The sequence below is a fragment of the Salmo trutta genome, chromosome 31, assembly GCF_901001165.1.
Source record: "Salmo trutta chromosome 31, fSalTru1.1, whole genome shotgun sequence".
NCBI lineage: Eukaryota > Metazoa > Chordata > Actinopteri > Salmoniformes > Salmonidae > Salmo > Salmo trutta.
Window position 1 is genome coordinate 8,759,186 of NC_042987.1, and position 24,936 is coordinate 8,784,121.

At 43.7% G+C, this 24,936-nt stretch overlaps 1 protein-coding gene and 1 pseudogene across 1 annotated transcript; one reads left to right on the plus strand and one right to left on the minus strand.

The window, feature by feature from the left end:
- The first annotated feature begins 15,424 nt into the window (after positions 1-15,424).
- Positions 15,425-16,645, plus strand: LOC115169165 (methionine aminopeptidase 1D, mitochondrial-like; annotated as a pseudogene).
- A 1,764-nt stretch (positions 16,646-18,409) lies between these two features.
- Positions 18,410-21,992, minus strand: LOC115169240 (homeobox protein Dlx2b-like). The gene is made up of 3 exons (XM_029724711.1): positions 21,481-21,992; positions 20,665-20,849; positions 18,410-18,834 (listed from the first exon to the last, which is right to left on the minus strand). The coding sequence occupies exons 1-3, from the start codon at positions 21,755-21,757 to the stop codon at positions 18,544-18,546; spliced, it is 753 nt and encodes a 250-aa protein (XP_029580571.1). The 5' UTR covers positions 21,758-21,992; the 3' UTR covers positions 18,410-18,543.
- Positions 21,993-24,936: the final 2,944 nt, after the last annotated feature.

Below are 24,936 nucleotides of genomic sequence, written 5' to 3' on the forward strand. Positions count from 1 at the left end.
CATGTAGAGTAGCATAGTGTCCTACTGTATGTACTGTAACCCATGTTTACATGTAGCATAGTGTACTACTGTATGTACTGTAACCCATGTTAACATGTAGAGTAGCATAGTGTCCTACTGTATGTACTGTAACCCATGTTTACATGTAGAGTGGCATAGTGTCCTACTGTATGTACTGTAACCCATGTTTACATGTAGCATAGTGTACTACTGTATGTACTGTAACCCATGTTTACATGTAGAGTAGCATAGTGTACTACTGTATGTACTGTAACCCATGTTAACATGTAGAGTAGCATAGTGTCCTACTGTATGTACTGTAACCCATGTTTACATGTAGAGTAGCATAGTGTCCTACTGTATGTACTGTAACCCATGTTTACATGTAGAGTAGCATAGTGTCCTACTGTATGTACTGTAACCCATGTTTACATGTAGAGTAGCATAGTGTCCTACTGTATGTACTGTAACCCATGTTTACATGTAGAGTAGCATAGTGTCCTACTGTATGTACTGTAACCCATGTTTACATGTAGAGTAGCATAGTGTCCTACTGTATGTACTGTAACCCATGTTAACATGTAGAGTAGCATAGTGTCCTACTGTATGTACTGTAACCCATGTTTACATGTAGAGTAGCATAGTGTCCTACTGTATGTACTGTAACCCATGTTTACATGTAGAGTAGCATAGTGTCCTACTGTATGTACTGTTACCCATGTTTACATGTAGAGTAGCATAGTGTCCTACTGTATGTACTGTAACCCATGTTTACATGTAGAGTAGCATAGTGTCCTACTGTATGTACTGTAACCCATGTTTACATGTAGAGTAGCATAGTGTCCTACTGTATGTACTGTAACCCATGTTTACATGTAGAGTAGCATAGTGTCCTACTGTATGTACTGTAACCCATGTTTACATGTAGAGTAGCATAGTGTCCTACTGTATGTACTGTAATCCATGTTTACATGTAGAGTAGCATAGTGTCCTACTGTATGTACTGTAATCCATGTTTACATGTAGAGTAGCATAGTGTCCTACTGTATGTACTGTAACCCATGTTTACATGTAGAGTAGCATAGTGTCCTACTGTATGTACTGTAACCCATGTTTACATGTAGAGTAGCATAGTGTCCTACTGTATGTACTGTAACCCATGTTTACATGTAGAGTAGCATAGTGTCCTACTGTATGTACTCTAACCCATGTTTACATGTAGAGTAGCATAGTGTCCTACTGTATGTACTGTAACCCATGATTACATGTAGAGTAGCATAGTGTCCTACTGTATGTACTGTAACCCATGTTTACATGTAGAGTAGCATAGTGTCCTACTGTATGTACTGTAACCCATGTTTATATGTAGAGTAGCAGTGTCCTACTGTATGTACTGTAACCCATGTTTAGCTGTAGAGTAGCATAGTGTCCTACTGTATGTACTGTAACCCATGTTTACATGTAGAGTAGCATAGTGTCCTACTGTATGTACTGTAACCCATGTTTACATGTAGCGTAGCATAGTGTCCTACTGTAACCCATGTTTACATGTAGAGTAGCATAGTGTAAAACTCACTATAGAACAAGACATATTGGATAGACATACCTGGACGTATTGGTGCCGGAGTTCCTTGACCCGTTCACTGTTCCTTTCAAAAGGAACTGTGTGCAACTGTTTCATTCGAACTCTGTGTTTGGTCAGAGTCCGATCAATGGTAGTCAGGTAGATGCTTTCCACATTGTGAAATACCAGGTTGTCCTCTACAATTCTGGTCTGAATTTCTCTCAGTTTTATTGCATTGTCAGCAATGACCAATCCTACAATGGCATGCTCTTGGTTTTCACCGAGGAGCTTTCCTCTTCCCCCAGAGGGAGGAAGACATTGTCACGGGTGTCGTAAGGTTTAGATCAAGACGCAGCGGGGAAATGTACACTCATCTTCTTTTTTTTATTGGTGACGAAGGAAAACACAAATAACGTCTACCAAAAATAAACAAACTGGACAGTCTCGTCATGCACACAGCTAAACAAGAACAATCTCCCACAAAACACCATGAAAAACACATACCTATTTATAGGACCTTCAATCAGAGGCAACGATAGCCAGCTGCTTCCAATTGAAGGCCCAACCCCAATTAACTAAACATAGAACTACAAAAGACTAGCTAGAACATAGAAATATACTAACATAGAACAATAACCAAAACCCTGGACTAATAAATCAAATACCCCTCTACATAAACAACCACACATACACAAACACACCCTGAACCACATAAAACAAACACCCCCTGCCACGTCCTGACCAAACTACAATAACAAATAACCCCTATACTGGTCAGGACGTGACAGACGTTGCGTTCTTTAGAGAAACAAAAATACAACATATGTATTCGCATTGGGACTGGTGGCCTACAGTTACTGTGGGACATAGCAACAGTAATGATAGAAGAAGCCCTTGTGAAATGCATTACTTACATGTTGGTTTTTTGAAAATTCTGGATAATGGAAGCGGGTTGACTATTTGAGATTAGGCTGGACTCTTTCACCAGCCTCTCTCAGTGGTAGACCATGGTATTCGGCTGGACTCTTTCACCAGTCTCTCTCAGTGATAGACCATGGTATTAGGCTGGACTCTTTCACCAGTCTCTCTCAGTGATAGACCATGGTTTATCACATGGTCTATGATGGTGGCTCTTATTTCATCAGTGACAACAGCTCTTACTCTCCTTTGAACACCACCACGCATTCTTACTCCTCTCCCCCTACCTCTCCTTCTCCCTTGTCCTGGTCCGACTACTCCTCTGCCTGGTCCAGCTACTCCTCTGCCTGGTCCAACTACTCCTCTCCCTGGTCCAGCTACTCCTCTCCCTGGTCCAGCTACTCCTCTGCCTGGTCCAGCTACTCCTCTGCCTGGTCCAGCTACTCCTCTGCCTGGTCCAGCTACTCCTCTGCCTGGTCCAGCTACTCCTCTGCCTGGTCCAGCTACTCCTCTGCCTGGTCCAGCTACTCCTCTCCCTGGTCCAACTACTCCTCTGCCTGGTCCAACTACTCCTCTCCCTGGTCCAACTACTCCTCTCCCGGGTCCAGCTACTCCTCTCCCTGGTCCAGCTACTCCTCTCCCTGGTCCAGCTACTCCTCTGCTTGGTCCAGCTACTCCTCTGCCTGGTCCACCTACTCCTCTCCCTGGTACAGCTACTCCTCTGCCTGGTCCAGCTACTCCTCTGCCTGGTCCACCTACTCCTCTGCTTGGTCCAGCTACACCTCTGCCTGGTCCACCTACTCCTCTGCCTGGTCCAGCTACTCCTCTGCCTGGTCCAGCTACTCCTCTGCCTGGTAGAGCTACTCCTCTCACTGGTCCACCTACTCCTCTCCCTGGTCCAGCTACTCCTCTGCCTGGTCCAGCTACTCCTCTGCCTGGTAGAGCTACACCTCTGCCTGGTCCACCTACACCTCTGCCTGGTCCACCTACTCCTCTGCCTGGTCCAGCTACTCCTCTGCCTGGTACAGCTACTCCTCTGCCTGGTAGAGCTACTCCTCTGCCTGGTAGAGCTACTCCTCTGCCTGGTCCACCTACTCCTCTCACTGGTCCACCTACTCCTCTCACTGGTCCACCTACTCCTCTCACTGGTCCACCTACTCCTCTGCTTGGTCCAGTGACTCCTCTGCCTAGTCCAACTACTCCTCTCTCTGGTCCAACTACTCCTCTGCCTGGTCCAGCTACTCCTCTCCCTGGTCCACCTACTCCTCTCCCTGGTACAGCTACTCCTCTTACTGGTCCACCTACTCCTCTGCTTGGTCCAGCTACTCCTCTGCCTGGTCCAACTACTCCTCTCCCTGGTACAGCTACTCCTCTCACTGGTCCACCTACTCCTCTGCTTGGTCCAGCTACTCCTCTCCCTGGTCCAACTACTCCTCTGCCTGGTACAGCTACTCCTCTACCTGGTCCAACTACTCCTCTCCCTGGTCCAACTACTCCTCTCCCTGGTCCAACTATTCCTCTCCCTGGTCCAACTATTCCTCTCCCTGGTCCAACTATTCCTCTCCCTGGTCTAACTACTCCTCTCCCTGGTCCAACTATTCCTCTCCCTTGCCCAGACATTTTTTTTCTCTCTCTGCTCCTCTGTGTTGTTCTGTATCCAGATTGAACAAAATCAATCCAGAGTCCCCTTTTCACTGTGTATGTTCATGTAATTGAAATAACTTCAACATCTGGCTATGTCTTCGATTGAGATTAGAATCAGCTTACAGTAAATCAGTTATTTCTCAATGTTTCAATGATCTGTTAATTCAAAAATGCTTATCAACTGTTTCAATATAGCTTTATAGCTTTTGAGCTGCTGTTGTTGCAGAAGTAGAGGCTTTATATTATATTGAAGGTTTTGAACATTAGGTCTTCATTTCTGGAATGCTGTGTGCAAGCATTTGTAAATAAGACAAGAAAGATCCATACTTTTGGTATTGTGTAAGCTTGTATGTAAAGAAAATGTAAGCATTTTAGAAACCTGTTGCATTTTCTGTAAAAACAACATAAATTGTGTTAATGATATGGTCCACAACAGAAAGATGTTGTGCTAATTGTGTTTTGAAAATGTGACTACAGATTGGAGAAAAGGATGTTAGCGATTGTAAAAAAAAAAAAAAATCTAAAAAGGTGTGGCATCACCACGAGCTGCCAGAACAGCTTCAAAAGTGCCATGGCATAGATTCTACAAGTATACCTAAACCATGCCAGGAAAATGCACCCCACACCATAACGTATGCCTATAGGGAATACAGAATACACCTGAACTACATTTTTTTTGGTGTGACCAGGTTATTTGATCAATTGATCTGAATAGCGGTCAGTGAGTTAGTGGTCTATTTTCATGCTCACATTTCAAACCCGTGCAATAAACGTATCATTACATCACCCATGGAATGCTCAAACCGTGGAATGTTGTCACGCGATCACTACAGCTAAATTAACACACGACACACCCCAACTTTTAGCACAAAAAGACAGATGGGACACGCTACACTAGACTAGTGGGTTTGATGCAATCGTCTCAAATTGCACCGCATACAAATACAAATAAATCTGCAACACGAAAACCAGCCCCAATCAACCATAGAAATATAATCCATTGATGGCACTTCCCATTCAAATCAGGACTGGCATCCATTGCTAGTGTACCCATTAGTTTAACAGTCAAATTGCCAGGGTAAGAGGTTACAAAACCCTTTTATGGATTATAAATCTATGGCCACAAGGAACAAGCTGTAGCCTATATTTGGCACACATGCTGCCCAAACTGCGGCCTTCTCGACTGCATGTAACTGCCAAAATAAAGGAAACACGAGTAAACAAGGGATACAAAGTATATGTTATGGAGTGTGGGATTCATTCTCCTGGAATGGTTTATGTCTACTTGTAGAATCTATGCCAAGGCACTTTGAAGCTGTTCTGGCAGCTCGTGGTGATGCAACACCATTTTAAGACACTTTAGTTTGGTGTTTCCTTAATTTTGGCAGATACATGTATGTGCTTGTGATAAAATTTCATCCAGTTATTTTTATAAACTATTGATCATCTGTTGCTAAATTTTGCTCTCTGCTGTATTTTGAACATTGAGAGCGGGCTCCTGTAGTTGGATAAAAAAACAATTATACATTTTATAAATATATATATATTTTTTTTTTGCCTCTTGGGCCGTCTACGGGCTTGGGCCCTGCCCGACGTCAACCAATCATTTAATGACCTGTAGGCTCTCTCTGAGACTGAAACCCTGAAGCAATAATCCAATAATTAGCCTAATCCAAATGCTGTAATCCTATACCTTGTGAAGGCCATTTCAACTAAATATTCTGTTTGCTAGATTGTCTATAGTACCTCATTTCAAATTCCAAGTTTTTCACATCCCATTGTTCACCAGGTTGAATAAAAATCATAAACCAAATTTGAAACACTGTGTGTAAACTTTCCCCCTTTCTGTCGATCTGACAGTTTAAAACTGACTCTCTCGCTTTCTTTCTCTGTCTTTCTCTCTGTCTTTCGCTCTCTCTCTTTCTCTCTCTCTCTTTCTCTCTCTCTCTCTCTCTCTCTCTCTCTCTCTCTCTCTCTCTCTCTCTCTCTCTCTCTTTCTCTCTCTCTCTCAATTTCAATTCAATTGATTGGCATGACTTAACAATGTACACATTGCCAAAGCTTACTTTGGACATTTAAAATATTAACATAATTAATAATAATCAATATTGTCAACATTGTCAACAGGAACAACAATAACCAAGGGTCAAAATAACCAGAACAACCAGAACGATAACAATAAGCATAGAGGACATGTGGAGGTTGGTTGGTCTGTCAGACACTCCCTCATTTTATGGCAGGCAGCAATGTAGTGCGCTGCCAACCCACAGCTCTCTGCATCCTCCCCCAACAGGACGGGTAGCCTATCCTCATCAGAGAGGTCTTTGAAACCTTGAATAAAGGTTTCACATTTGGGGAAATGACACTCTCTAATTGTTTTATATTTTTTACATTTTGTCAGGAAATGCAGTTCCGTCTCAGGTTCTGCTGTGGTGCCGTGGTTGCACAGCCTTTCCTCTAGAGGGAGCCATGTTTTCATGTGTCTACCCTTCTCAATGGCAAGGCTGTGCTCACTGAGCCTGTACTTTGTCAAGGTTTTTCTAAGGTTTTGATCAAGAACCATGTTCAAATTGTTTGCCACGATGTACTGTCGATTTAGGGCCAGGTAGCACTGCATTTTGCTTTGTGCTTGTGTTTCCCAATAAGTAATGTAGTTTTGTTTTGACTGTGTTGTAATTTGGTTTATTCTGATTGATTGGATGTTCTGGCCCTGAGACTTCAGTGTGTTAGCAGAACAGGTTTGTGAACTCAGCCCCAGGACCAGCTGGATGAGGGGACTATTTTCTGTGCTCAGCTCTTGGCATTGCAGGGCTTGGTAATGATATGAGAGGGGGTCACTGTTTCCAAAACTTAATTGCTCTTTTTAAAATATTTTTTTACTAGTGGATATTGGCCTAATTCTGCCCTGCATGCATTGTTTGTAGTTTTCCTTACAGAACTCTAAATGCAGGGTTTCAATGGGGTGTTTGTCCCATTGGGTGAAATCTTGTTTTGCAAGTGGACCCCACACCTCACTGCCACAAAGTGCAATTGGTTCAATGACACATTCAATTCGTTTTAGACACATTTTAATAGGTATTTCCATTTGAATTAGTTTTTTAATGTCGTTGCGTGCTTTCTCTCTCAGTTCATTCACTGCATTATTAAGGTGTCCATTTGAGCTTATTTTTAAACCTAAGTAATTACAGTGTGTGCAGTACTCTATATATTTTGTACCAATTGAGAACTTTTGTCTAATTCCCTGAGATCTGGGTCTTCTCTGGAAAATTATTTTAGTATTTTGGGGGTTTACTGCCAGGGCCCAGGTGCTGTAGGTGACAGCAGGCATGGGTCATCTGCGAAGAGCAGGCATTTAACCTCTGATTGTGGAAAAATACACCAGGGGCTGAGGATTTTTCTCGAATAGCGGCCAATTCGTTTATGTAAATATTGAAGAGTGCAGGGCTCAGATTGCAACCCGGGCCAAGGTCCCGCCCTTGGTTAAAGAATTCTGTTATTTTCTTGCCAATTTTGATGCTGCACGTATTGCCAGTACACATTGATTTAATTATTTCATATCTTTTATCCCCTACACCACTTCCAATAACTTTGTAGAACAGTCCTGTATGCCAAATAGAATCAAATGCTTTTTGGAAGTCGATAAAGCAAGCATACATGTTGGTATTATTTTGGTGGACATGTTTATCTATCAGGGTGTGTAGGGTGTAAATATGATCGGTCGTGCAACGTTTTGGTATAAATCCAATTTAGCTTTTACTCAAAACATTGTGCTTATTAAGGAAGTTTAAAACTCTTACATTTATAATACTACAGAAAACCTTCCCCAGGTTACTGTTCACACAAATGCCTCTGTAATTGTTGGGGACAAATTTGTCTCCGTTCTTAAAGATTGGGGTTATGAGTCCTTGATTCTAGATGTCCGGGAAATAACCTACACTCAGGATCAAATTAAACAGTTTTAATATAGCCAATTGAAATTTTGCACAAGTGAATTTGAGCATCTCATTTAGGATGCCATCAGGTCCGCATGTTTTTTGTTAAATTTGAGAGCCTGAAGTTTCTTATTGAGCTCCTGGTCAGTAATTGGGGAGTCCAATGGATTTTGATTGTCTTTTATAGCTTTTTCTAATCCATTCAACTTCTCATGAATTTGGCATTGTTCTGCGTTTGCATCAATTTGAATGGTGTTCCATAGTGTTTTAAAATGGGTTGTCCATATGTCACCATTCTGTATCGCTAATTCCTCTTGTTTAGATTTTTTGGGGGGTTTTCCAATTTTGCCAGAAGTTGTTTGTGTTTATGGACTCCACAATTTGTGTCAGCTGCTTGCTGTTGTACTGTGTTTCTTTGGTTCTGAGTGTACGTTTATAGAGTTTTAAAGTCTCACAGTAATGAAGGCGTAATTCACCATTATTTGGGTCTCTGTGCTTTTGGTTTGATAGTGTTCTACATTTTTTCCTTATAATTTTACAATCTGCATCAAACCAGCTGTCATCTGTGGTCTTTTTTAAATGTATTTTTTTATCAATTTCAGTTGTGCTTCTTTTGCTGTTTGCCTGAATATGTGGTTTATGTTTTTTACTGCTAGATTGATGCCTTCTTTACTGTGAGTGGATGTGCTATCCAGAAAGTTATCAGAGTGTTTGGATATTTTGGCTACTGGTTGCTTTCTGGTATTTTTCCGTGCTGTTTTGGGCCCGTCTGTATGAATTTCTGATGTTGTACAGCTTACTGGGCTGTGAATGTGTGGTTGTTTCCATGTCTGTTCTTTTGAGGAACAATGTAATTTGGCTGTGATCAGACAGAGGTGTTAGTGGCTTGACAGTGAATGAGCTGAGAGAGAAAGGGTCAATGTCTGTAATCATATAGTCTACTGTGCTGTGGCCAAATTGTTAAAAACAGTGTGGCCTGTAATGAAGCTGTCCCCTTCTGTGGTCGTTAGATCAGGTAGTGTTCCCACAGATGAGCAACATTTTTTAACCAAATGTGATATTTACCCATTTTGAGGGGATCGATTAGATTTTGTAGTTCGGATTTGTACCAAATTATCAATCCTCCAGAGTCTCTGCCTCTATTGACAGAGCTGTGTTTCTGTGATGGCACAATTACCTCTCTGTAGCCTCTGGGACAGTGAGTGACAATATCTGCCTTACACCATGTCTCCTGCAGAATGATGACGTCAACATCTTGAAGATTCTTTTGGAACTCCAGTGTTAAACTCTTCAGTCCAATGTTGATGAGTTTAGGCCCTGAATGTTCCACATGCTAACTGATAGCGATCTCATGTTGCAAAAAGAAAGAATAGCACAGTCAGAAATACAGTAACTACTAAGTTGTTAAGAGTGAGATAAAAAGGATAACAGCAAACATTTATTCTGTTATATATATATACACACATATTTCTATTCATTGAACAAGTAAACTTTTAGTACAATAGGTTTGTGTGTGCGCATTTAGTGCAGTTTAGTGTAGATGTTTTGGAGGAGCAGTTTAATTTCACTCAATCCTACAGAGTTCTCCTGTCCTTTGAGGACCTCCGCGTAGCTGTGCTGGTCCTGCTGTTGGGCCCTGTGGAGTGGACAGGGGCCAGGTCTGGGCCAGGGGGCTTCCTCTCTGGTCTGGTAGAGGTGGTGGTCTGGTGCGGGCTAGGAGGCTTGGCCTGGTCCAGTCTGGCTAAGCCGATGGAGGTGGTGATGCTCTGGTGGTGGATGGGGCCTGTGGGGTGCGCTAGGTCTGGTATGGCGTTGAAGGGGCCTGGGGCTCCTTGGTGGTGCAGTGGTCTGGTAGGGGTCTCTGGGTGGTCCTCTGTCCAGTGCGGGTGTTTGTCTACCAAGTGCCACATCCTTTAGAGACTTGGCAAACATCTCTACTGTCTGCTTCCTCAGGTGGGAGTGGTCGTGCAGATGCTCTGGGGTGATTGTTGGGTGGTGAGCCATGTGCACGTTTGGGAGTAGGCCACACCCTCTGGTGATGTCAGCGTTGACTTTCTGAATGGTACAGGGATGAAAGTCTTTGCAGGGCAGCAGAGTGGAGATGGTGATGTGGGAGTTGGGGAACCACTCAGAGGCCCTCTCTGCTACTCTGTTGACCAGGCTGCCTACTCTCTCCTGCTCCTCTCGCAGGTTGTTGGTGCCGGTGTGAATAATAATGTGGCCTGGTGTGCCAAAGTCAGGCTGGGACAGGATGTGGAGTGCATCCTGCGTTTTTGGGCAACATATTTTGCACACCTTGTGGTGGGGGAAGAGTTTATCCTCTTGGATGAATTTCCCATTTGAGTCAATGAGGATGGCCACCTCAGTGGGTTTTACCAGAGTAGTGGGTTTACTGTCTGGGGCTGGGGTACACAGGGCCTGTGTACAAGGAGGGGTGTGTCAGGGGGGGCCAAAGAGCTTCTCTCTGTAGGTGTCCCCATGTGAGCCTCCTTGTTGACTGGGGTTGTGGGTAAAGGGTGGTCGGTATGGGGGAGGGTTGTGGGTGGGTCAGTGGGGGTGTTAGGGGTGGTTGAGGGGCTGCAGCTTCTCTCTAGGAGTCTCTACAGTCTGTTCTCTATAAAACAGCACCCTCTTGATGATAGACAACTATTTTGCCATCTCCTCCATTGCCTGCACTAGCTCTCTCATGGTGGCCTTTACCTCCTCAAGCGCTGTGGTAAGGCAGAGTTCTTCAGCTGGGTCCTGCACTGGTTGATCTGGTCCTGTAGAAGCTCTGTGTCTGGGCTGGAAATGGTGTAGCTGGGGGGCTGCTCCTTTAGCTCAGTAACCCATACCTGTCTCTCAGCAGGCTGATGGTAGTGTGGTCATGTCTCTGGTGGTCGTAGGTGGGGGGGGGGGGGGGGGGGGGGGGGTAGACCTGTTGTGTGGGTCTGGGCCTGGGCTCTTGCTGTTGGAGAACCTGAGGTGAGGGGAGAGGTCGGGGTGCTGTCCTTGTCCTTTTTGGTTTCCGCCATCTTCCTTGGGGTGGGGAAGTCCTGCACTAAAGAGCTGAGTGCAACCTCACTGCCCTGGACAATAACAGTGCGGTTCTGGTACATGATTAGCGTCAGAAACTTGTTTTCCTGGCCCTTTTCGCTGTCCTCAAAAACGTGGATTTGCCTTCCCTTGCAGATGCCTTTCTTTGTTGTATAGTTGAAATGCCTGGTTACAGCTGTATGCCAGGCAGTAGTGTGGTCTGTGTAGAATAACAGGTTTGTAACAGTCCTCGTGTGAGCAGTCGGCAAACAAAGTTTCCAGGTTCTCCCTCAGAATTCTGTGTTAAAAATTGATTCTTCCCTTCTCTGGTTTGATTACTGCTGAAATTTTTTTTTTAAAAGGGGGGGGGTGGGAGTCTCTCAGTCTTTTCTGCTGCTGCTAGCAATGCCGCAGTGGCCACATTGCTATGGTTACCACCAGTGTCGGGGGGGCCAAAGAGCTTCTCTCTGTAGGTGTCCCCATGTGAGCCAGTTGGAGCTAGACGCAAGCTAGCTAACAAATTTTAATTTGGCTAGCTAGCATGATTAAGATTAGTCTTTTAACTCACACTCTGTCAATCTTTTCCTCCGGTGTTGACCTTCGGTTGTACAATTTGATTAACTATATATTTTTGGCGAATTTAATCTTGTTAATCTCACTCTTCTTCAGCATGACCACTTGTTTCTTAATTGTTCTCTCTCTCTCTCTCTCTCTCTCTCTCCTGTGCCATAAAGGTATAGATCTCTTGGCAGAGACCGTTGAATAGGAGGCTATAAAGGTTACCTGCTGACAAACATGCATTTTTGACTTCATGGTGTTCAGGAATTGTTTGTAAGGTCAAACACACAGTCAAACACAGACTGTAACAGCTGTCTTCAAAAATGGACCAAGGCGCAGCGGGAATGTGGATACTCATAGTTTTAATTCAAAAAAGGAGTAAAGCATCCACTGGCAAAAACAATAAACGATACTCACGAAGACAGGAACCGTTTTGCAGGCACACAACACGCAGTGCAAAAACAACTACCCACAACCCCAAAGAAAAACACACACTCCTCTATAGGACTCCCAATCAAAGGCAACTCAACACACCTGCCTTCAATTGGGAGTCCTAATCACCAACACAACACTTAACACACAAAAAACCTGCCACGTCCTGACCAAAACTAATACAATACCTCCCTCTGCTGGTCAGGACGTGACAGTACCCTCCCCCCCCCCCCCCCCCCTCAAGGTGCAGACCCCGGAATGCACCTAAAAGAAAAAACAAACCCCCAAACAACAAAAAATATCCCCCTAAACAATAAGGGAGGGAAGGGAGGGTGGCTGCCGTCAATGACGGCACTGTGCTACACCCTCCCTCCCCAACCCACCTCTCCTGGAGGTGGCTCAGGTGCAGGACGTGGACTTCGCTCCACCTTTGGCGTCGCCCACTTCGGTGGCGCCGATAGCTGCGCCGGGCAGACGGGCCACTCGGGCTGACCCTGGGAGATTCCTAGATGTGAGAAGTGTGCAGGATGACATGTGACAAAGGAATGTGTAGTTTCGGTGGAAAAAGTTGTACTTGGGTGGACAAGTACCTTTTTTGTTTTGTTTTTATTTAATTTATATCCTCAAGCTCGGGGGCGAAGGTCAAGTCATGCGTCCTCCGAAACATGATCCGCCAAACCGCGCTTTTTAACACCCGCTCACTTAATCCAGAAGCCAGTCAAACCAATGTGTCGGAGGAAACACCTTTCAACTGACAACCGGGGTCAGCAGGCAGGTGCCCGACCCACCACAAGGAGTCCCTAGAGGACGATGAGCAAAGTAAAGCACCCGGACGACACTGGGCCAATTGTGCACCGCCCGATGGGACTCCCAGTCACAGCCGGTATTGGCATAGCCTGGTATCGAACCCCAGGCTGTAGTGACGCCGCAACACTGCGATGCAGTCTTAGACTGCTGCGCCACTCAGGTGCCCCCTGCAGAAGTATCTTAAATCATCCTAGCACTTCCTGGCGTGGAGAAGTATCAAATGAGGCCAAAGTAGTGGAATGATGTTGAGGTTTTAATGGGTGCAAGGATGGTTGGCAGGGCAATTTTTTTGTAATGAATTCAAACTACGGAACAGTAGGCTGATACAGAAGGTGGCGACATGCACCAATACATTTGAGCTGTGTTCGAATACGCATACTAACCTTACTATTTGTGACGTGAATTGAATATATAGTATGCTTATTGGTCATAGTACAGATATAGTTAGTATGCCAAAAGTTCCCGGAAGCCGCACTAAATTCTCCAAAATATGAAGTATACACGCAGAGGACAATATTTCCGTACTCTAGGGCCCATAATGCAATTCTTCAGGAAATGGGCGGGACTGGCTTCACATCGTTTCCAGATTTGAATGAAATGGCGGAAATATGCAGTCGAAGTACGAGAGCGGATACAAATTCATTGCTTTATTAACTAATTATGACAAATGTTAAGAAATGTAATAAAGTAATGACTTTTCAAATAAGTTACTTTATACAGTTATGTTGGCTGACAATTTGTTAGCTACCCTGTCCTTACGAACCACATAGCGTATCATTACAGCAGTATGTTGTTAGCTACCTACCTAACGTTAGTTGACTACTTATACATTACATTTGCCAGTATATTAACTACATGCTAACTAACTACCCAACGTTTATTGACTTGATTATTCCCGCCATTGTTAGCTTAGCTGGACATTCGGGTGCTTTCCTAAATTCGCTCTGGCTATCTACTCCGATTTCAGAGCACTCTCGTCTGAGTACCAGAGCGCAGAATAATGAATATACCAGCGCTCAGCACCTGTTGAACATGTCCGGTGTCAGTAAACGTCGGCAAAAAAAGCGTAATTAAATTGTTGCCAGCAGCACCATTAGTCACCAACGCTCTGAACAACATGAAAACTTCCTAACCACTGGTATCCAGCTCTTCAGGGGCAAGTAAAATGGTCAGAGTGGTCTCATGTGTGTCTGGAAGTAGCTAGCCAACGTTAGCTTGGGTGCTTCATTGCCTTTGTATGGTCATCGCTCAAATCAACCCTACTCCTCGGCCCAAGCGTCCAGTGAGTACTTTACAAAAGGACAATCTGACAACGCTCTGCATTTACGAGCACACTGGCACTCCAGATTGAATTTAAGAACACACCGACGTCGTAAAATGTCGTTGGCATTAAGTGTTGAGTAGTAGCAGTAGAAATGGAAGATCCCCGGTGTCCGTTTGATGAGATTTAACGTTAGTAGGCTTTTTGGTCATAGTATGGATATACTAGTTAGTATGCCGCACTAAAATACAAACAGTGGACACTATTTCCGTGCTTTTACGGCGCATAGTGCAATTATGCGAGCTACTTCCAGACACAAATGAGAGAACACCCCACTCTGACCATTTTACTCGCCCTAGCAGAGCTGGTTTATCAGAGCGTTGGTGACTGATACTGGCAACATTTTAATTAAGCATTTTTGCCGAAGTTTACCGACACCGGCCATATTCAAATGGTGTTGTGCGTTGGTAAATTCATCCGTTATTCTGCGTTTCGGCACACTCAGATGAGAATGGTCTAAAATCGGAGTAGATAGCCAGAGTCATTTTAAGAACACACGCGAAGTCGTAAAATGTCTAACGTTACCTAGTAATTTGTTACGCTAACACGCTAGCAAGAGGTTGCATAGCAACAACATCAACTTCCGACGAAGCGCTAGGACGCTCAACTGAAAGGATACCGTACGTTTACAGTGTACTAAAATGAACTAATAGTATGTAGTTTATACTCATTAAATATGTAGTATGGGTATTCGAACACAGCTACTGTGTCGCCCAGCCTCCCACCTACTGTGCTAGTGGGGGGCGACCCGTAGACCTTGTCCTTCGCTTTCTCTGGTGCATAGCAGGCGGAAGCGACACTGTGTGCTAACTAGCAAGCTAGCACACGGCAAACTAGCATTAGTCGCCCCATGTTCCCGCCTGCTGTGCTAGCGGGAGGTGGGAGCGACAGATAGACATGCCTTCCTGACTGGCCAGAGTACATAGAGATCAAAGCCCAGGAGTAGATCCAGGGCCTGACGAGAGCCTGCCAGCTAGCAAGACAAATACTGTTGCTGGCCGGACGCAGTCTTAAGGTGTGCCTGTGTTATAGTGAGATAGAGTAAGAGAGTGTGCCATTTTGTTTTCTGACATTCCAAGTTAATAACATCATTGTTTTCACCTCTGACCCCAGGTTGGCATGACGACAGATGAGAGACCAGGAGACGATTCGTCACAACGCATACCCTTCCCCTCCTGAGATATGGGGGTTCCCCCAAATCAGTATGCACCTCGGTCAATAACGTGGTCTGCCATGGCATACCTGACACCCGGCAACTACAAGATGGAGACATTATCAACGTTGACGTGACCGTGAGTTTTATCCCCCTTCATGCACACACACATTCATCAGGTCTATCTGGAGGGTTACCATGGTGACACCTCCGAGACATTCCTGATAGGCTGTGTGGATGAGGTTGGGCAACAGCTAGCAGAGACAGCCAGGAAGTGTAGAGATGAGGCTATCGCTGCCAGTAAACCTGGGCCTCCACTGTGTGTTATAGGAAACACTATCAGATACACACACACACACAGGATACCTCTGTTGTTTTGTGTAATCTACTGTCCCTCTCTTCTACAGTGGTATAACCCACTCCAATGGTTTCCATGCCATGTCCCTACTTTATTGGACATGGCATAGGCTCCTACTTCCATGGCCACCCAGACATCTTGCACCACGGTAAGTACAACACAGCAACAGTTTTCTGTGGTTCACCTACTGTATGTTGGACAAATCCTAAATATCTTTTTCATTTGACAGCTAATGACAATGATATGACCATGGGTGAAGGGATGTCTTTCACTATGGGTCAGTCACATTTCCTATGTATATCAGTGTGTATTGATGTCAACTTAAGTGAGTGTGTGTGTGTGTGTGTGTGTGTTAACGTTGCATCTGTGTATGCAGAGCCTATATTGATGGAGGGATCGTTAGAGTTGAGAATCCCGAAGGACAAGTGGACAGCGGTGTCTGCTGACGACAAGAGGTAGGCCACTTACAGCCCACATAGGGCTGAGAGTTACGCCCTAAAAGGCTGGAGAGTTACAGCCTACAAAGTGCCACTGATATCCTTGTATCCTGTGTGCGCGTGTCTGTCTGTGTGTGCGCGTGTCTTTAGGTTGTCCCAGTTTGAACACACGGTAGTCATCACCTCTGGTGGAGTGGATATTCTCACCAAACTACCTGAGGAGGACGAGCCGATGCCAATTGAAGTTTAATCACTGTTCTCTGCTCAACAACCCTGTCACATCCACATCTATGAAGAGGTAAAGCACCAAACTGACCCAGGACCAGGACTTAGCACCACAGAGAGGATAGGAAACTGGGCATAGATATGACTCAAATGAGACTGCACTAGTGCATTATTTTGTATGTCTGCTGTGTAGAAAAATAAGTTATATTATTTAAATAAAATGTTTGTTCACTTTCAATTAGAAAACCAGATCTGTCTGAATAAATTATTTCATTAACGCACATGGTTATTTTTCCAATTCTACAAAATATCCTAATTGACATTTAACTTTTTTGTCTGACGAAATATTTGGAAACAATATGTTGTCAATGTTGCTATAATTTATTGGACTAGGGACTTTTAGATTCATAAAATCCAATTGATTACAATCAGAGGAGCACATTATTTTCTATGACTGACGTCATCACAAGAGTATCTTGTGTTAATGTTGTTAGGACTGCAAGGTTTGCGGAGTATTGTACGTCTACTGGGCTGATTATGTCATGACGTGATGTTATTGATGCTGTGTTTGGCTTCATAATTCATTCTGATCCTATTAATAATCTCTAATGACATCAACCTCCAGCTCTACATTGTTAGCGACTTATTTTGTACTCGCTCTTGTCCAATTAGAAACCGCGTTCTATTTATATCACTGAGGAGACTGATTCTACTGAAGCGATGTATTTTAATGGGATCGGGTAGGATTTTGTCAATCAAGGCCTTTTTCTACTTACCCAGAGTCCGATGAAGTCATAGGTACTACAGTAGCGTTAGCGGAAATGCTAACTAGCATTAGCGCAATGACTGGAAGTCTAGCTGTTCCCATAGACTGCCAGTCATTGCGCAGACGCTAGTTAGTAACTTCCTTCAAACTGCACGCAGAGACATGAAAATGGTATCCATGAGTTCATCTGACTCTGGGTAAGTAGAGAAAGGGCTTGATTGACAAAATCTCGCACTATCCCTTTAAAAACCTCTTCAGGATCCTTACCCTTAAAAAAAATAAAATACCTAAAATGACATACCCAAATCTAACTGCCTGTAGCTCAGGACCTGAAGCAAGGATATGCATATTCTTGATACCATTTGAAAGGCAACACTATGAAGTTTTTGGACATGTGAAATTAATATAGGAGAATATAACACATTAGATCTGTTCCATCATCTTTGAAATGCAAGAGAAAGGCCATATAATCAGAGAGGAGTTTAGGCGCAATTTAGATTTTGGCCACCAGATGGCAGCTGTGTGTGTGCAAAGTTTGTCTGCTGGGAGTTTTTCCAAATGAGCCGAATTCATCAATTGATACATCTTCAAGTACATAACTATAGAGAACATGTAAAATGCTATGGTAATAAGAAATTATAGTTTACACCCTCCCAGGAATGTCATACATGATGGATAATTAGCTTCCCTACAGAAAAGACACTAACCTTCACACATCTAGATGAGTGGGTGTGGGGCCAGAGACAGCAGGGGTTCAAACTGTAGTTCCTACATTTGAATATAAAAATGGATTTATCAAACAAAACTATGCTACATTTTATCTCTGTGACCCTCAGGATGACAAATCAGAGCAAGATTACTCCATGGAAATACATTATTTACCTTCAGAGGTGAATGTATCAAACCAATTGCCATGGTAAATGCATTTTGTTGTTGTGCACTCTCCTCAAACTATAGCATGGTATATTTTCACTGTAATAGCAACTGTAAATTGGACAGTGCAGTTAGATTAACAATCATTTTAAGCTTTCTGCCCATATAAGACATGTCTATGTCCCCGGACCGTTGGCTGTTACTTACGTCATTCTAGTCACATTAGCGCACATTAACAACAACGGTCCCGGTTTAGGGACACCAATCCCGTAGAGGATAAATTCCATAGGCTACGTTCTTTCTTTCTGTACCATATGGCACATTTGTTAGACAATATTGAATCTCAACAACGTTAATCTCAAACGTGTAGGAATTCATTGAAATAAACTAGTCAAACTTCATCTGCTACATTAAAAGCCCAAATCAGTCATATTTTTGCCAGGTGAAAGCAGAGTCCACATACAGCTTTTCCCTTTTGCACGTTTTCAGTATCTTTGGTCCTGTAAATATCAGTAAATTGACCCCACATCATCTGTAGGATTAGATTGCTGATGTAGTACTGGGTTCAGCTGGGAGAGTGCCACAGTCAAATGAGTACCAAGAGTAGTTACTGTAAAATGATAGGGCGCTTGTGTTCGGAGGCATAAAGTCCCGCTCTTTGCTTATCTCTGTAATCCTGTGATTCTGGGGGCCCCAGTGCACCGCTGTTGGTCGAGGAGAGCTGCTGGACCGAGGGGAGTCACAGGGGGTCTCCTGCTGTCCTGGTGGCATCTGCCCGTTTCTCCACAGCTTCTTTAACTTAGCGCGGCGGTTCTGGAACCAGATCTTCACCTGGGAGAGGAGTAGACATGCAGAAGTATAGGTAATGTTTGAAATTCCCATCATATATACAAGTGCACTGCTACCTCCAGTCAAGTACCTTACATCTCCAGCAAGGATATTACACTTATATACAGTGCACTTTCATACAGTTGAGGTCGTAAATTTACATACACTTAGGTTGGAGTCATTAAAACTCGTTTTTCAACCACTCCACAAATTTCTTAACAAACTATAGTTTTTGCAAGTCGGTTAGGACATCGACTTTGTGCATGACACAAGTAATTTTTCCAACAATTGTTTACAGACAGATTAATTCACTGTATCACAATTCCAGTGGGTCAGAAGTTTACATACACTAAGTTGACTGTGCCTTTAAATAGCTTGGAAAATTCCAGAAAATGTCATAGCTTTAGAAGCTTCTGATAGGCTAATTGACATCATTTGAGTCAATTGGAGGTGTACCTGTGGATGTATTTCAAGGCCTACCTTCAAACTTAGTGCCTCTTTGCATGACATCATGGGAAAATGAAAATAAATCAGCCAACACCTCAGAAAAACAATTGTAGACCTCCACAAGTCTGGTTCATCCTTGGGAGAAATTTCCAAACGCCTGAAAGTACCACGTTCATCTGTACAAACAATAGTACGCAACTATAAACACCATAGGACCACGCAGCCGTCATACTGCTCAGGAAGGAGATGTGTTCTGTCTCCTGGAGATTAATGTACTTTGGTGCAGAAAGTGCAAATCAATCCCAGAACAACAGCAAAGGACCTTGTGAAGATGCTGGAGGAAACAGGTACAAAAGTATCTATATCCACAGTAAAACGAGTCCTATATCGACATAACCTGAAAGGCCGCTCAACAAAGAAGAAGCCACTGCTCCAAATCCGCCATAAAAAAGCCAGACTACGGTTTGCAACTGCACATGGGGACAAAGATCATACTTTTTGGGTAAATGTCCTTTGGTCTGATGAAACAAAAATACAACTGTTTGGCCATAATGACATCGTTATGTTTGGAGGAAAAAGGGGGAGGCTTGCAAGCCGAAGAACACCATCCCAAACGTGAAGCACGGGGTTGGCGGCATCATGTTGTGGGGGTGTTTTACTGCAGGAGGGACTGGTGCATTTCACAAAATAGATGGCATCATGAGGTAGGAAAATTATGTGGATATATTGAAGCAACATCTCAAGACATCAGTCAGGAAGTTAAAGTTGGGCGCAAATGGGTCTTCCAAATGGACAATAACCCCAAGCATACTTCCAAAGTTGTGGCAAAATGGCTTAAGGACAACAAAGTTAAGGTATTGGAGTGGCCATCACAAAGCCCTGACCTCAATCCCATAGAAAATGTGTGGGCAGGACTGAAAAAGCATGTGTGAGCAAGGAGGCCAACAAACCTGACTCAGTTACACCAGCTCTGTCAGGAGGAATGGGCCAAAATTCACCCAACTTATTGTGGGAAGCTTGTGGAAGGCTACATGAAACGTTTGAACGAAGTTAAACAATTTAAAGGCAATGCTACCAAAGACTTATTGAGTGTATGGTAACTTCTGACCCACTGGGAATGTGATGAAAGAAATTAAAGCTGAAATAAATCATTTTCTCTACTATTATTCTGACATTTCACATTCTTACAATAAAGGGGTGATCCTAACTGACCTAAGACAGGGACGTTTTACTAGGAGTAAATGTCAGGAATTGTGAAAAACTGAGTTTTTAAATGTATTTTTCTAAGGTGTATGTAAACTTCCGACTGTATTAAATACATTTAGCATAATGAAAAGAATACTATTTAATATCCTCCATCATGGTCAGAAAATGAACATAGCGCACCTGTGTTTGTGTGAGTCCCAGTGACGCAGCGATCTCCGCGCGTTCAGGTAGCGCCAGATACTGCCTCATTCGGAATCTGCTCTGGAGCACACACAGCTGCAGGCTGGAGTAGATCGTTCTAGGCTTCCGGACTTTCTTTGGATTTTCCTTTACCATTCTGACTTCTGTCTCCTTCTCCTCTTTCTCTGAGAAAATGTGTATGATCATTAGCAGGCCTGTCATTAATCTTGGTTAACCCAGAACTAAAATATTGTGTTATTTGGTCTGTTCACGAGAGATAAGCCTATCATTGATTTACACAATGTAGCCTGTGCACTAGGTTTAAAACAAAGCCTGGCATAAAGAACCAACACAATGTTTCTGAAAAGTACAGAAATTGCCACATCATAGGCTACTAAAATGGAAAGTATAGGCTAGTCATAAAAGGACAGTTTTGGCTTTGACTTTCTGACTGTTCTGCCCTCTCCACTTCATTTACTGCTGCCTTGCTCTCACGTGTGGATGTGCATAATTGTGCTTAATTGCCTGTTATGGATATATCCACATTTTAGAGCAGACAGTGTAATTTAATGATCAATATGTACCATTCTGACATCTGGATCCTTCTCATCTTTCTGCGAGAAAGAACAAATAGCTTTATGTTCATCTTCTAAAAAGGAGTGTATTGCCCATTAGCTGTCAGGTTTGGATGTGCCTGTGCGTAATTGATGTATACAAACTTGGGAGCAGAAAACGGCGACATTCAGTGATCATGGGCACAGCCACACTGGAATAAACAGGTTTGATTATACAATAGAAATAAATCACGCTACGCACCTGTGTCCGTGGTGAGAGATGAAGAGCCCGTATACGATCCATAACAATCGGAAGAGTTTGGGAACCCAGAGTTTGCGAACCCAAACTCATAAATCTCTGGACTGTAGTGACCGTTATTCCCGTTATTACCGTTATAACCATCACCGGGAAGAAACGAATTGACGTCGAACTCGAGCTGATGCAGTTGGTTAGGGAAGAAATTGCCCCCTGTAGCGGTTGAAATCGGTACGGTTGGAGATTCCTGTGATTCGTGCATGCTGTAGTCAGTTGATTGCATAGCTGTGGCAACAGTCTAAAGTTATGGCACCATATCCCTACGCAAACCTGTGCGAAGAATTGCCTACTAGGATAATAAAAGTCCTCCAGGGAGAATTCTATTCAAAATGTTGTTCTCCAATGTTCAAGTCTCCATTGATTGCCTCCCCTTCATAAATTGATCAGATTGCCCAAAGTTATTGTGATAGTCCGAATTGTAAATAATAAATAAACCGCTCTTCTGTTTTTAGTCCATACTGTAGCCTATATGTGGATGAGTGGTGTCATCTTCTGTTATCCAGGAAACGGAATGAGTGAAGCTTCAGGTGTCTGCTCCTCTGGATGAGACGGTCTGTGGGATGAATAGTCTGGTGTGACATGAACCGGGAGACGGGTGGGCAAGAAGCCAAAGAAAAATCTCCTCGACGGTGTGACACCTTGTGCACCTTGTCTTCAAAACCCTTATCATTCAGTCTAAATTGACATGTTTTATATTTTATTCATTTTTTGTGGGGGGGGGGGGGGGGGTAGGAATGGACAATTAACTTTTTCACGCAAATAATGTTGAAGGCTTCGGATATTTGTAGCGCGCTCTCTGCTCGAACTCACCTTCAGATGGGCGAGAGGTGACGGCGGCATCTGGCGGTCTTCGTGTGATACTGCTACAAGCCGCCAAGCACTTCCCCACCCTGTACACACTTGATCATTACCGATGGAGCCAGTGCTCACCCACACAGGTGAGCAAAACAACCATTACAGCTGACTGAGATGACAGAGGGTATATTTACACTGTGTGTGCCCACCACGCATTATGTCTTACCACCTACTCGGCTGTAAATACACTGAGTGTACAAAACATTAGCAAGAGCTTCCTAATATTGAAAGGCACCCCCTTTCACCCCCAAGAACAGCCTCCATTCGTTGGGTCATGGACTCTATAAGGTGTCAAGTGTTCCACAGGGATGACTCCAATGCTTCCCATGGTGGTGTCAAGTTGGCTGAGTGTCCGTTGGGTGGTGGACCATTCTCGATACACAAGGGAAACTGTTGAGCGTGGAAAAACCCAGTGTTGCAGTTCTTGACACACTCAAACCGGTGCGCCTGGCACCTACTACCATCCCTCGTTCAAAGGCACTTACATATTTTGTCTTGCCCATTCACCCTTTGAATGGCACACATACACAATCCATGTCTCAAAGCTTAAAAGTCCTTCTTTAACCGGTCTCCTCCCCTTCATCTACACTGATTTGAAGTGGATTTAACAAGTGCCATCAAAAGGGATCATAGCGTTCACCTGGATTCACCTGGTCAGTCTGTGTCATGGAAAAAGCAGGTGTTCTTAATGTTGTGTATACTCTGTGTGTAAATCATGATCAACAGCAGCAACAGCAATTGGTGCATAGGCTAGGCTAGGCTAGGCTTCATCTCAAAAGTCTAAAGTTGCTTCCTCTTCTTCATCTGCCTTGATCTGAAAACACAGGCTAGGTGAAAGCAACAAGGTGGATGCCCACCAGGAATTGATCATCACCTGTCTAGTCCCAGGTAATTGCCTTCACATCAGTGTTGAGCCACGGGGATGTGTTTAGGACTACTGTATCTGTTAAGGCACGTAACTGGCCAGTAGATGGCACTGCACTGCTATTTATGCTCAGTCCACTGAGTGTGAAGAAGTGACATTGACAACTGTGTGTGTGCCACAGCTTCTACCAACATGTCAGGATCTTGGCATGTGGTCGTGCACTCACCATATTTCCACAGGGTCGCTGGTTCAAACCCAGCTCTGGCTGTTCCCTTAGTCGCTACAGTGTGTTGTTTAGGAAAAGAAACATAAACATGGAGTTCACTGCTACTATATTATCAAAGCAAAGTTGTGTAAGCCAAGCGTATGTTTCAAATCAATCTTTACAGTTACCCAGAAACACCAAGAATCTATTACAGGGCAAATTCCTGGAATAGTTGAAAGGCTGTGGGTGCATCCTTCATCCTTCTGTTCTCTCTTCTGGTCCCAGGTGGCTTTGATAAAGCACTACAATTGTATCCAGAGACTATCCAAATTGAGCTTACTGTATTGCTGAATAACAGATCAGGGACATCTTACCACACACACACACACACACACACACACACACACACACACACACACATGCGCGCGCATACATATACACTGAGTGTACAAAACATTAAGTAGACCTTCCTAATATTGAGTCCCCCCCTCCCACCCACACACCTTTGCCCTCAGAACAGCCTCAATTAGTCGGGCCATGAACTCTACAAGGTGTCGAAAGCGTTCCACAGGGATGCTGGCCCATGTTGACTGCAATGCTTCTCACAGTTGTGTCAAGTTGGCTGGATGTCCATAGGGTGGTGGACCATTCTTGATACACACAGGAAACTGTTGAGAGTGGAAAAACACAGTAGCGTTGCAGTTCTTGACCCAAACCGGTGTGCCTGGTACCTACTACCATACCCTGTTCAAAGGCACTTCATATTTTATCTTGCCCATTCACCCTCTGAATGGCACACATACACAACCCATGTCTCAATTGTCTCAAGGTTTAAAAATCCTTCTTTAACCCGTCTCCTCCCCTTCATCTACACTGATTGAAGTGGATTTAAGAAATAACATCAATAATGGATCATAGATTTCACCTGAATTCACCTGGTCAGTCTAGATCATGGAAAGAGCAGGTGTTCTTAATATTTTGTACACTCAGTGTGTGTGTGTGTGTGTGTGTGTGTGTGTGTGTGTGTGTGTGTGTGTGTGTGTGTGTATAATATATATATAATCTCACACACACACACACAAGGCAAGATAGTGATGACTATGACACAGTCATTTGGCGGTTTAAGGTGTGGAAAACAGGAAATGTGTCAGCACTGATACATAAACCCTTTACTCTGGTGTAATACAGTCAGACCTCTCAGAGGATTATGTTATTGATCATTCATTTGCTATTCAATATTTTATCAAATGAGAATGTGAGCTGAGTGTGATGTGAAAGTTTTGCTGTGACCTGCTATGGACAATCCTTCCAGTATGTTTACAGTATCCCGAGAGTGGATTATGTTGTGTACACTACCTCCACTTTGAGGGAATTGTACCCAGGCTTACTGTAGATAAAGATTTGACCAATAAACTTCTTGCCCTCTGGGGGTGTGTGTGTGTGTGTGTGGGTGTGTGTGTGTGTGTGTGTGTGTGTA